Source organism: Canis lupus, chromosome 11, assembly GCF_003254725.2.
Source record: "Canis lupus dingo isolate Sandy chromosome 11, ASM325472v2, whole genome shotgun sequence".
NCBI lineage: Eukaryota > Metazoa > Chordata > Mammalia > Carnivora > Canidae > Canis > Canis lupus.
The window spans coordinates 60747291-60760928 of NC_064253.1; the positions used below are offsets into that span (position 1 = coordinate 60747291).

General features: G+C 37.3%; 1 protein-coding gene across 5 annotated transcripts in view; it reads left to right on the top strand.

Moving 5' to 3' along the window:
- The window catches only part of SLC44A1 (solute carrier family 44 member 1), a 193557-nt gene that overhangs the window by 107534 nt on the left and 72385 nt on the right, over positions 1 to 13638 (top strand). For all 5 annotated transcript variants that reach the window (XM_025433237.3, XM_049116336.1, XM_049116338.1 and 2 more), the window contains 4 exons: positions 4390 to 4559; positions 6509 to 6598; positions 11710 to 11849; positions 13051 to 13237. In XM_025433237.3, coding sequence (XP_025289022.1) covers positions 4390 to 4559; positions 6509 to 6598; positions 11710 to 11849; positions 13051 to 13237 — 587 coding nt within the window. The remainder of the gene's footprint in view (positions 1 to 4389; positions 4560 to 6508; positions 6599 to 11709; positions 11850 to 13050; positions 13238 to 13638) is intronic.

The following is a 13638-nucleotide window of genomic DNA, read 5'->3' on the forward strand; positions in this document are numbered from 1 at the left end:
TTGTTGGGAATCAGAGTTTTAATCTAAGATCTTATAAAATCTATACCATAGTTTTACACTATGCGAATGTTAATCTACTTATAGCCATGGGATGAGGTGACCTTAGGGTCCTCCTACTCTGCCCTCTTCCCCACGACATAGTCCAATACCACAGTTAAAAAGGTGGAGGCGACCGGCATGCTTAGTTGGTAGAGCATGTGACTCCTGATCTCAGGGTCATTAGTTCTAGCTCCACATTGGGCATGGAACCTACTTAATAAAAAAGTAAAAAGTAAAAGTAAAAAAAAAAAAAAGGAGTATAGGAAGGAAAGAAGAGAGAAAATAAAAGAAATGTATGAAAACCACTGAGTATTACAATTAGATTCTTGATTTATTTCCTTCATTTTCTGTGTTATAGAGATACTGCTAGAAATCTTTATTGTTATTCTTCATTAAATAAAACTTTTCTTTAGAAATCATGTGTAACTGCTTATTTACACATGCTTATTAACCTGAAGTTTTAAGATAATTGTGTGAGATACAAACCCCTGTCTTCTCTTATGACGGCATATGGATAAGAGATATTAGGCATCATGTGTCGTCAGGCTTTGAGGGAGGAGAGCTCATTAACTGCGATAGCCTGGACTTAAGGCCAGTGGGCAGTGTGTTTGCCAAGGTAAGATACAATTTCCCTCTGAGTGGCTAATTTTTAAAAATCTTTAGAAGACTTATTATAAATTCATTTTGTTCTTGTTGACTTATGTTTCAATAATGTGAAACAGCATCAGTTCCTAATGGGACTACATTGACTTCTTAAAGATTCAATATTCTGTGGGCTTCAAAAGGTAGAAAAAGTTGCTATAAATAGAATTCTTTATGCTTGTCCTCCTAATTAAGAAGCACAGAGTGTGTCATTTAGGTTAGACATTAAAGTAGAAAAGATCTCACATACCAGGTTCTCAGAAGTGTTCTTTTCTGAGAGGTATATGAAGCCAGCAAACATTCACTATATCATGTAGGTCTTAAATGGTGAAATACCAGACAAACCATTTCAATGCCATGATTACTTAGATATGTATATTTTTTTAACAAGAATGTCATTTGAGTATTAAAAATTCATGGCTGGTTAAGTTGTTTTTGTTGTGGGAATAGTAGAAGAAAAGAATGACCAAGGAGTGTAGTGTTTTTTACTTTAAAACTAACTATTTAACTTTGTTTTTGACTACTGTGTCCAAATACCATCTTCTCTTTTATTTGCCTCCTATTTTTGATATGCCTTACCACTAAGAGCAGATTTTGACCATCAGCTAGACAATGTAATCAGTTTATGCTAATTTTATGCCTTCAAATTTAGAGCTGTCAGGTGTTGTGGTTTGTTTGTTTTTTTAAATTGACATAGGTTAAATTATAAGGTAAGGGACTGTTGTTACTTTGCTTCAGTTCTTTGAAGGAGACTTGTAAAAGTACTCTTTCCAATTAGCCAAGTGTTTAGGTATAGTTTAAAATTGACTTCAAAGGGTAAAAGAGCAGATATTACTCAGCGTTAACTCTTAAATAGAAATGAAAGATTAGAATTTTAAGAATATAATCCTTCCCTTTCAAGCCATTTATCCTCATTATAAGTCTGAAAAGCAGAAAAACACCAACACTACTGAGCATGTTGCTCCTGTTAATTTAGAATCACTGACTTATGGCTGGGCTTTATTACTATTTATTATATTATTACTACTCCCACTCTTTCAGCTAACAGGAAGAGAAACAGGCGGCTATGTAGTGGTAGGAGGATCACCGCAGGCTTTTGAACTCATCCAGGTTTGTTCCCATTATAACAGGCCCCGCTATCTTTTGGAAGTGATGTGTATTTCTCTTTGAGTCTAAAACTATGGCAGCATCCTGGTAGGATTTGGGAGATAGAGGCAGAGCTGCCTCTGGACAGAGGATAAGTTTCACTTATGGTTATATGACAGGAAAAGGGGCCAACAAAATTGGTAGATATTGAAAATGAGAAAATGGCATCTGTATCCTCAAGGTAGATATATTTTATGTTCCAGGGTGAAGGCAAGTGAGTTAAGCAGAGGCTACACCCGAAATGATAGGGTAATAAGTAAAGCAGATGAAGATGTAGATAATCGTGGAGCAGAGAAGACTTCAGTTTTGAAGGATAGAGAACAACGCTTTAGTTAAAATATGGTTAGAACTCCTTACGTAGGGACATTAACCTGGCAGAGACATCATCTAGTTAGATAATATCAGGAAGAAAAACAGGTGTAGGTCACAAAAGGTTGTCAGTTTAAAGGTTTCTGTCCCAAGTCAGCCACCGTTGACCATGAACTTATGGTTAATTCTTTTGATTCCTTCCTGTGCTATTTCGGATTAAATTCATTTCATTTATTGTAGCTATAATTTTATAGTTTTTTATACGATTAGTGAAACAAGTTTGGTCAAAAACATTGACTTGTATACCTTTATTTAAACATTACTCAGAATGCTCTTTCTGCAATTTCTGACAAAATATCAAATCTTGGGCATTCACTTTCACCAACACCAACATTTTAGAGGTACACACAAATAACCCACAAGTCACAAGAGACACTTCTTTTTTTAAGTGGACACTATGTCATAGTGTCACATCATTATTTTGGGATACATTTTACTGAAGCATAACGAAGGTAAGACTAGGTCTTTATTATTATTTTATTGTTCCATGAAGATGGAACATGAAGCATGAAGATGTTGCCTATTCTTACTCCCATTGGTGCTCATTTACCAGCATTTAAGGAAAATCAATACTTAGCACACTTATATTTTTATTTGGAAAGAAATATTTTTGTTGTTTTTTTGAGGAAGGAAACACAAAGATAGTGTTTTGCTTTAGGTCATTCAAAATTGCTTTGCTGAGATCAGAAAACTTGGAATTTGGTATTCAGACATGTACTCCTATCCACTAATTTGACCACAATACAGCGCCAACCAAGAATGAGAGCACACCTGCCTCACTGCAGTCAGCTGTGTTATATGAGAGCTTTCTCTGAGTTCTACAGATAATTCTGAAAATATGAGATTTATGGTAGCGATGGCTAACTTTTAATGCACACAGAAGTGTGTATATGTGTATGGACAGGCATATGGAATCTCGTGGAATCCATACAAATCACAACTGAGGGCATATTCACAGAGCTCTTTTAGAATCTCTCATTGGTCAGACGTATACCATATTCTCAAAGGCTAAAGTAGAATATGTTATAACAAACCAGACCTATGTCTCTGTTCACACACAGCCGTGTTCCTTAACAAGAAGAGCTGTGGTCAGTATAAACCTGATATAACTGGTTACCTCTTTTTTTGGACATAAATAATCTCACAATAATAATGACATATAAAAAGAAAACAGTGCAGAATCTCATGACCCTAACAAATCAGAGATTTTTCATTTATTCTTATTTTTTTCTGTTCTCATTCTTATGTTTATATCTTTTGTACAGAGACAGCAACCATCACATTAGATACAAATCTTTGGGTTTTTTTTTCCCTTGTACTATTACCTCATAAAGTGTTCCCATACATTAATATCCATGGTTATTGGGTTTTTCTGTTTTTGTGTTTTTGTGTTTTTTTAGATTTCATTTATTTATATGAGAGTGAGAGAGAGCGTGGGGCTGGAGGGGCAGAGGCAGAGGGAGAAGTAAACTCCCCACTGAGCAGGGAGGCCCACGCAGGGCTCGATCCCAGGACCCCAAGATCATGACCTGAGCTGAAGGCAGATGCTTAACCTTAACCCACTGAGCCACCCAGGCACCCCATAGTTATTGTTTGAAACAGCTATGTATTATGCTGTATGTTGATGTCTCGGCATGATTAATTTCTAAGAGCGTTAATAAGCTTGTGCCCCAAACACCTTTTCTTTTCATGCCAGGTTTTGTATGCTGTTCTGATAGAGGAAACATTTTATTAACAGTGGCACGTTTTGAGCAAAAGCATGTGTGTTTTCTATGTTTAAATAGCTTATGGCAAAAATTCATTTTCAGTTCAATGAAGTGTATGTTTGTAAGTTCTGTCATCTGCCCATTGATTGATAGATGTGCAGGCTAGGCGTTTATGTGTTCGGTTTTGCTTTTGGTAGTTCTGTACGTGTGTGTGTATGTGTGTGTGTGTCTCTTTTCAGAAGGGGAGGGTACTGTCTTCCTTCGGAATATGCACTCCACCCTCTGTGATGAGGCCTGTGGTGAGATGCGCATCCCTGCCCATGACAGTCATCTTCACGGCATTGAGCTCCAGCTCGTGGCCCCCATGTGATGCGTGGAGGGTGGAGTGTATCGCAGTCACAGTCACCTTTCATTTGTGTGTTGGATGTGGCATTTATATTAAGGAGGAGTAATTTTTTTTCTGATTTTTGTTTTCTTGTATCACCAGTGCACCTATCCCATTCTTCCATCGCTGTGCTCCCGTGAACATTTCCTGCTATGCCAAGTTTGCAGAGGCCCTGATCACCTTTGTCAGTGACAATAGTGTCTTACACAGGCTGATTAGTGGAGTAATGACCAGCAAAGAAATTATATTGGGACTTTGCTTGTTATCACTAGGTAATTGTTTTTCTCATTCTTAGCTATTGCATAGTACCGCAGTAGAAGACTGTTCTGTCTTGTAACCAAAATATGAATATAGCCGGGATACCTGTAAAATGTTTAACTTCCCATAGCCAAACTAACTGTTTCAGATTATATATAGTTACAAATATATACATATTTAAATAAATATATATATATATATTTATATATCTGAAACTTTCTTTTTCTCTCATTGGAGAAAACTGGTGTTTTCCCAAACTTTGATGACTGTCTATAATAACCTTTACTATGATAGCAGGAGGCTTCTTTTAATGAATCAACACCCCTTTGTTTTTTGTTATGATTCCAAAGGCTTATACAAAGAGGCCACATATTCTTTTCTATATTTTCATCAAAGAGCATAGCTTTCTGATAGATTACTTTTGAGATATGGGTTTTTTTTTTTTTTTTTCATTGCTACAGTTCATAATATCACTGTATTGCTGGGAAAGTTAGAAAATCTCCACTTGGTAGCCACTGAATTCCTGTCATTAGATAATATAATCAAATAAATGTGATTTTCAAGATGTAAACTGCCTGTATTATCCTAGAGCTCTATATGTAGCCATATCAGAATCTAGAGATCTTTCTAGTTAAGAGGAGTAAACTGTGGTAGGAACCAAGCACCTCTTTCATTATATAAGTAAAATGAGTATTTTTGTCTGTTAGCAACAATTATAGTCATTGAGAAGACTAGCTGAATTTCCATCTTGTCATTAGAGACTATTTTCTTTTTGCTTAGGTAGTACTTGACTCAATTGAAATAATGCTGTCCATATGAAAAGCTATTTCTGTGATATTTGAAACGCTCCCATCTGTTTTTGGTTCCTATACATTTATTGCAAAAGTGATAATGTTATCTAGTCACAGATCCCAACCATTTTTTGGCTTTGCAAATGGCCCCCGAAAACTTGACTATTAGTCTGGCTTTATAAAAAAAAATTATTAAAAAAAAAATTATTTACTCTCTGAAATAGTTGAATAAGGAAAAAAGAAAACGAAACCTTAAAAATGGTGATAGTAATTTTAAACCATTGGAATTCCAGTTTTTATTAGAATGGTTCTCTTTAGGCTTAAGATCTTTGTTCATTTGTTTGTGAAATGGGCCTTTAGATAATTAAAGATGAACATATTATGATTTCAGAAATGAATTTCCCTATGCAAAGGTCAAATCTTCCCAGTTTCTTTCTTTAAAATTTTTCACTCCAGATTTTAGCATGTCAGAATTTAGCTTAGGATGGGTAGAGGTGTTGGCTAAATCACTCAACTAGGCTTTGCTCTTTTTTTGAAGATCTGTCAATCAGGACCCCTGACCCCAATTGAATTGAGAAATAAGGTCAGAGGGATTAGGGCCTTCGTGGCTTCAGGATACTATTCTGTAGAGTCAGAGCATTTCTTGGGAATTTTAGAGGAGAAATGACCAGAAAAAGATTAAAATACTGTCTAGCTTGTTGACCAGCTATCAGAGAAGTTGGTCCTGAAATGCTAGGATTACTCTAGGGAAGTACAGCAGCTATTTTAACTGACCTTTGCCTACGTGTAGCAATTTTTCTGATCACCAACATGACACGTCATTCTCTACACTCTGTGTGTTGGCATGTGTGTTTGCATGTGAGTTCTGATGTCTTCCCGTGGTGAATCCACAACAGTTCTGTGCTGTTTTTGAGTCACCATATTGCATTTGCATGTGTTCTTTGTCATTTATCAACCCACAGTTAGGAACCTGAGTTTCAAGCGACGCTCTTCCAGTGGCGCAAGTACCAAAGTCAAAGTGCAAAAGTAGCCAGTTAACCTTTCTTACCAAAATTGGGGTCTTGTCAAGAGCAACAATTTATATCCCTAGGAGAAAACAATTGAAAGAGTTTCTCTTTATGTTTTCCAATGTTTTAAAATAATATTCTACATGTTCTCTATCTTCCCTGCAGTTCTGTCCATGATTCTGATGGTGATAATCAGGTATATTTCAAGAGTACTTGTGTGGATCTTAACAATTCTGGTCATACTGGGTTCACTTGGTAAGCTTCTTATTCCTTTGTTTTTTAGTAATTAGAATTGAGAGTTAAGTTTGCTTTTAGCAACCCCTCAATTCAGAACTACGTTCATTATTTTAAAGATTTTATTTATGTATTTGAGAGAGAAAGGGAGAGGGTACACACATGTGAGCTAGGGAAGGAGCAGAGGGGGAGGGAGAGAGACCAGCAGACTGCGCTGAGCGGGAGCCCAACAAGGGGCTGGATCCTAGAACCCTGGATCACGACCTGAGCCAAAGGCAGACACGCTCAACCACTGAGCCACGCAGGTGCCCCTGCTTCTTGTTCTTCAATTTTTCACTCAGTACTTTTCAGTGTTCCCTGCCTGGCAGAGGAAGCGACTCTTTCTTTTTATCCTAAACTTTTTAAAGGCCTGAACACGCCATCCGAAAGTGTTGAGATTCTTTCTGGTTGAAATATTCCTGGCGTAATAATCGAATGTGTGTAAAATATTGTTACTCATTTTTCTATCTATTGATATTCTATTTTGTGTAATGTTTTTATTTTACTATTTCTAATGAAACCTTCTGGGTTTTCTGTATTTATTGTCTTTTTTTGAGAACAATAACTTCCCCCTCCCTCTTCCCCCCTCCCAATTATAAATGTGATACCTACTCATGGTATCTAGCTACTTCCATGGTAGAAAATAGAAATATAAAAAAAGAAAGAAGTTTTATTTTTCACATAACACCTCTTTTCTTTAAAGAGAGTTTGCTTTTGCCTTTAAAATTTTCACAGTTTAACCTGGCTTCCCCTCAGTTTACCACTACTAGCATATGAAATTCAGAACTTATATTTATATATGAGTTCATTGAACTTATATACAAGTTCACTGAAAATTGTTTTTTCAATGCTTTACCCAATATGAAACTTTATTATTAGGGGAGTTTGCCCCCATTACATTTATAATCCTGCCTGCTATGTTTGGTCTTATTGATGTCATCTATTTTATATTTTCTTTAAGTCTATGCTTTCTTATTTTGTTTTCTCTATGTTTGCTATATATACTATGCTTTCATTGGTTATTTTTACCCTTGGTTTGGATGGTATACATTTTATATTTACTTCTACAGTAGATAATCTATACATTTTCAGAAAATATTCTTTAATCTAGAATCTTCTTGTTATTTAAGGGTGAAATGGAAAGGGTATATGTTGGGTTTTACCCTGCTTCCTTTAAATTCAACATGTACTTCTTCCATTCTAACCCTCCTCTCATCTGCCTGTTCCCGCTTTTTAGCCATTAACAAATAATCCGAGTTTTTGTATTCAGGTTATTAAAGTTAAAATATTATTTGATACATTGTATCTTTCTAAAGAATGTTTGCTTTGCCTTGAAATGTTTCATAATAATGTTTATAAAATTATTTACATTCTTCTGCCCCAGTTTTAGTGAGAACTACTGGTCTTATTTTTGTAAAACTTCATTCTTGAGTTCTTAATTTCAGTTCATCTTTGTTTTTAATTCTTAGTTTCAGGGGTAGAATTTAGTGAATCATCAGTTACATATCACACCCAGTGCTCATTCCATCAAGTGCTCTAATGCCCATCACCTAGTTACCCCACCCCCCTACTCACCACCCCTCCAGCAACCCTCATTTTGTTTCCTAGAGTTCAGCATCTCTTATGGTTTGCCTCCCTCTCTATTTTTATCTGATTTTATTTTTTCTTCCCTTCCCCTGTGTTCATCTGTTTTGTTTCTTAAATTCCACATGTGAGTGAAATTATATGGTATTTGTCTTTCTCTGATTGATTTATTTCGCTTAGCATCATACACTGTAGCTCCATGCACAGTGTTGCAAATGGCAAGATTTCATTATTTTTGAAGGCTGAGTAATATTCCAGTGTGTGTGTGTGTGTGTGTGTGTACACGTCTTCTTTATCCATTTATCTGTGGATGAACATCTGAGCTATTTCCATATTTTGGCTATTGTGGACATTGCTGCTATAAACTTTGGGGTGCGGGTGCTCTGGTTCATCTTTGTTTTGATGAGAATTTGAATTCATGTAGCTTATTCATGAAGTACTTGTGGGTTGTGTATTTTCTCAACTCTTTATTATCTAAGATTATCTTTGTCTTACATCTGAATATTGAATCTGCTGCATATAAAATTCTCAAGCAGCAATATGTTTCCTGTGTCGGTACTTTACTTTTTGGAGACCAGTCTAATTTTGTGCCCTTGCCCATCACCCATCTCACTTACCTTGTTGTGTATCTAATTTTTAATTTATCTTTATAACTTAAAATTTCCGTTTAGTTCTGAATCTTAACTAAATTTGCCAATGATTCTTTTCTTTGGCGGGGGGGTGTCTTTTACAACTTTGAAAAGTGGTCGTATTTCTGTATCTGATTACAATTTCTGTTCCAGTGGTTTTCCTCTTAGCATCATTGTTCATTCTTCTGCTGTCATCTTCTAAATTATCATTTTAATCCTTTGACATTTTCTTTACACTCAGGAAGCTCTCTTCAAGCATACCTTCCAGATCACTGATTTTGTTTTCCTCACTGTCATTTCTGTACTTGACTTACCTCATTTTGTGATTCCATTTCTTACTTCTTCCAGCCATCGTGTGGCCGTTGTGTCTAGTACTGTGTTTAGATGTTGTCTTAGTCACTTTGGGCTGCCATAACAAAGTACCATTGACTGGATGCCTTATCAACAAGAAATACTTACTTCTCATAGTTCTGGAGACCAGGAAGGTCAAAACCAAGGTGCCAGCAGATTCGGAATCTGATGAGTTCTGGCTTCCTTTGTCCAGCTGTCATCTTGCTATTTGCTAACATGGTGCAAGTGGAGAGGAGCTCTCTGAGAGCTATTTTATAAGGACACTAATCCTGTTCATGAGGGCTACACTCTCATGACCTCATCATCTTCCAAAGACCCACCTCCAAATACCATCTCATTAAGGATTAGGAATTCAATCTATGAGTTTTAGGGGGTCATAAACATTCAGCTTATAGCAGATGGGTAGTTTTTTATAATAAAAGTAGATTTGCATTCCAGCTCTGTCACTTACTAGATGTGTCACATTTGGCATGTTACTTCACTTTCCTGAATTTCAATTTTATCATTTATCTATAAAGTGGGACTTTTAATACCTACTTAATAGTATTGTGGTGATTCAATTTGGTCACCTCTACTGTGTACTTCCGAACACAAATTTACATAAGCAATGTCTATTGTGGCTGTTATGGACAGTGACCTCCTTGATGTCTTCATTATTATCTCATTCTGTTTTCTTTTCTGTTTGTCTTTCTCTCATAACTTTTTTTTTAAAGATTTAAAAAATTTTTAAGTAATCTCTATACCCAGCGTGGAGCTCAAACTCACAACCCCGAGGTCAAGAGTTACATGCTCTGCCAACTGAGCCACCAAGGTGCCCATTTCCCTCGTAACTTTTTATTCCCATTTGTAGATAACATGTTTTATTCTGTTGTTTGAGGCAATGACACTTTTCTTTAAGATTTCAAAATGAGGGATCCCTGGGTGGCGCAGCGGTTTGGCGCCTGCCTTTGGCCCAGGGCGCGATCCCGGAGACCCGGGATCGAATCCCACGTCAGGCTCCCGGTGCATGGAGCCTGCTTCTCCCTCTGCCTGTGTCTCTGCCTCTCTCTCTCTCTCTCTCTGTGTGACTATCATAAATAAATAAAATTAAAAATAAAAAATAAAAAAGATTTCAAAATGAAAATAGTTCCCTTTTTCAAATGTTTTTCATAGACTTGTGTTTAAGTTTGTTTACTCATCTTCAATAGAAAAAAAAAAATTGATTCTGGCTGTTTGGCACCAGGTAGGGTTGGCATTTCCCTTTGACCCTGCTCACTGTTTACTTGAGTGCAGTTGGAGGTCAGGTTGATTTGTATACTTCTTGGTCCAATTTCTCATCTCCCAGACATTTATCTTGTCTGCCCATTCATATACATCTTTACTCAGAATCTTCCATTTCCTTACCAGAGCCTACAAGGCCTTCTAGTATGATCTGGTCCCCAGAGCCCCTCTGCCCACAGCTCCCACCACTCTGCCCCTTGCTTGTGGCCTTCTCCTTTCTCTCCTGCCAGACATGGTCTCATCTCAGCATCTTAGAACTTGCTAGTACCTCTTGCCTGCAACACCCTTTCCTTAGATGGCTTTATAAATTGTTTTCTCTCTGTCTTTGATTCTTTTGCTCAAATACCATTTCACCACTGAAACCTTGCTTACTCATCCTTTCACAATGCTTTCCCAACCACAGCACTTTCTATCCCTATTAAAAGATGACTTTTTTTCCCTTAGGCTTCATAGACTATATTTTTACTTATTTCCTTATTTGTTTTGTTTCCTTATTACTATATAAGCTCCTTGAGGGTTGAAGATGGGGATTTAGTTTTGTTCACAGCTCTGTCCCCAGCACCTAAAATAGTTGATGCTCTGGGCACTCAGAAAGAAGGTGTTTGATGCAGCTCTCTCATGTGGAGGTGGGTTTTCCCCCATCTTTAGTCTAACTTTTGGAATCTCTGAACCAGTGATAGGGAGAAACCTGCATCCAGCACACACCACTACCAAGCTATCAAAGATCTCCTATCTTTGTTCCTACTTTTGGTGGGAATCGTTTCTTTCATCTTCATTTGCTCCTTGTACAAATACTGTCTTAACTGCATGACTGTGTCTGCACGAGGCACTGGGGTTACTGTGGTAACACAACAGAGAGGATCTGGGCCTTCCTCAGCTTCATTCCTGGTTTCTGTGACCCTTACTAACTTCGTACAAGCTCCTCAGGTCTCAGCAGGCACTGATTCTCTCTGTATGGTCAGTTCCTCTCAGGGGTACTTGTCTTTGCTTGGCTCTCTCTGAGCTTCAGCGTCAATAATAAATACCATTGAAGGACATTTATTTGGTGTACTGAAAGATATCTTAACTACCTAGTGTGAATGATGATAATGGAGTAATTGGAGCTCCCCTTATGCCTGCAAAAAGTGACAGCCACACACCTCCCAGCCAAATGGATTGTTGCTGCGTTAGTCCCATGGTGATGTATAGGAAGGATCCGGGAAAGTGAAGATTTATGTTATGAGTTTCCTTGTGCTTGTTATTTCCAAAACAATTGTTTTTTGAATGCAGGTGGCACTGGGGTACTGTGGTGGCTGTATGCAAAGCAAAGAAGGTCTCCCAAAGAAACAGTTATTCCTGAGCAGCTTCAGATAGCTGAAGACAATCTTCGGGCCCTCCTCATCTATGCCATTTCAGCCACGGTGTTCACAGTGAGTGGGCTCGGGTGGATCGTTTAGGTTTATGTTTTTATTTACAGGGATCATTAATGAAGCAGAAACTCACCTCTGGCAATTGCATGCCTAACCCTGAGCTGCATTAGATGAAATCTCTGTCCCATAGGCATGGAACATTAAAAGGTCTTCAGAAGGCTTCCCTAATTGATGAGTGTTATTTGATGCAACATTTGGTTCTGCATTGCCTGCTCGTTAAGAGGGGATTTTTACCTAGAATATTTATATTATCCTTTGTTAGTAAAAACATATTATTTTGCTGTCATAATATAATTCCCTTTTTAAAAGTGGTTTTCTTTACTAAAGTATGTTAAGAAATACACCACTTCATATCATTTCATTTCCTTGTGTACTAATTATTTTCCTCTTTTTTTCCTTTTAAACTTTTCACAACATTATTCCAAGTTAGAGATGAACTTCACTGCCTAGGCACTGTAGAGTAAATTACTGATGAACGTGTGGTTAAATAATGTGTACCCATATATTTGATTCATCTCCTTCTCCTCTCTGAGAAAAGAAAAAAAAATCTCAGACCACTTCTTGGACCAATCCCAAGCTTTTAATTGAGCTTTAGAAATAAAAAATAAAGGCAACATGAAACCATTGGTGCCAAAAGGTATTTGCTTGTTATTATTATACAAATACATATTAATCGTCTTTTAAACAGTTTTTTCCCCTCTTTTTTAAGTATAGTTCACTGACCCTCACCCAGGGCACGGTGAGGGTGTGTAAGGGGTGAATCTGACACAGACCCTGCTCTTTAGGAGCCCTTGGTCTGATAACAGAGGTGAAGTGCAAATACCTCCTTTTGTAGTCATGGCATATGATCTCCCCTGTTTTCAGAGTGACAGGCATGTATCTATTCAAATAAATGCAGAGCCTCATCCTGACTGACAAACAACATGTTTTGATTCCTAATGAGTAGAAAAGGAAAGTTAGGAGAATTCTAGGATATTAATAAACTGAGAAATCCTTTTATGTTTAGCTTTAAGGATATTTTCAGGATTCAATTGAGAATGCTAAATGCCACAACACTGATAAAGTATTTTTGGGATTCAGAGAATAACCTTTCCCCCATGTGGGATGAAGTGTAATGTTCAAAATTTCCACCATCATTTGGTTTCTGTATTCACTGCTTAGGGCAGTAACTGGAACCTTTCTCTGCATTTGCTCTTTACAGGTGATATTGTTCCTGATAATGTTGGTCATGCGCAAGCGTGTTGCTCTCACCATTGCCTTGTTCCACGTGGCTGGCAAAGTCTTCATCCACTTGCCGCTGCTAGTCTTCCAACCCTTTTGGACTTTCTTTGCTCTTGTCTTGTTTTGGGCATACTGGATCATGACACTTCTTTTTCTTGGCACTACTGGTAAGAAGACCTGCTGCTGCTTCTCCTTATTCGTGATGAATCTGATTTGTATTAAATTACTTTAAAACTTCAGATAGAATTCTTAGACCTTTATAACGAAGGTCTGATTGCCATTGGAACTAGCAATGAATTTGGTTAAGATTCTTCAACAGCCCATTCCCTATTCATGATTTTTAGATCCTCCTCCCAAAGTAGGTCCAGACAGGTCATGGCTTTGAAGTCCAGTACTGATTCAGACATTAGGATTCATTCTAAGATGGACAAATGAACTCTGTGCGGCTGTGGAGCAGCCTTAAACCCCAGTTACAGCCAAAGATCAACTTGCTTCCTCGGGATTTTCTAATTTGGAAAAGATCTGAACCTAGGTAGAGTTTCTGGTGATGATATTGTTTGTAGTTAGA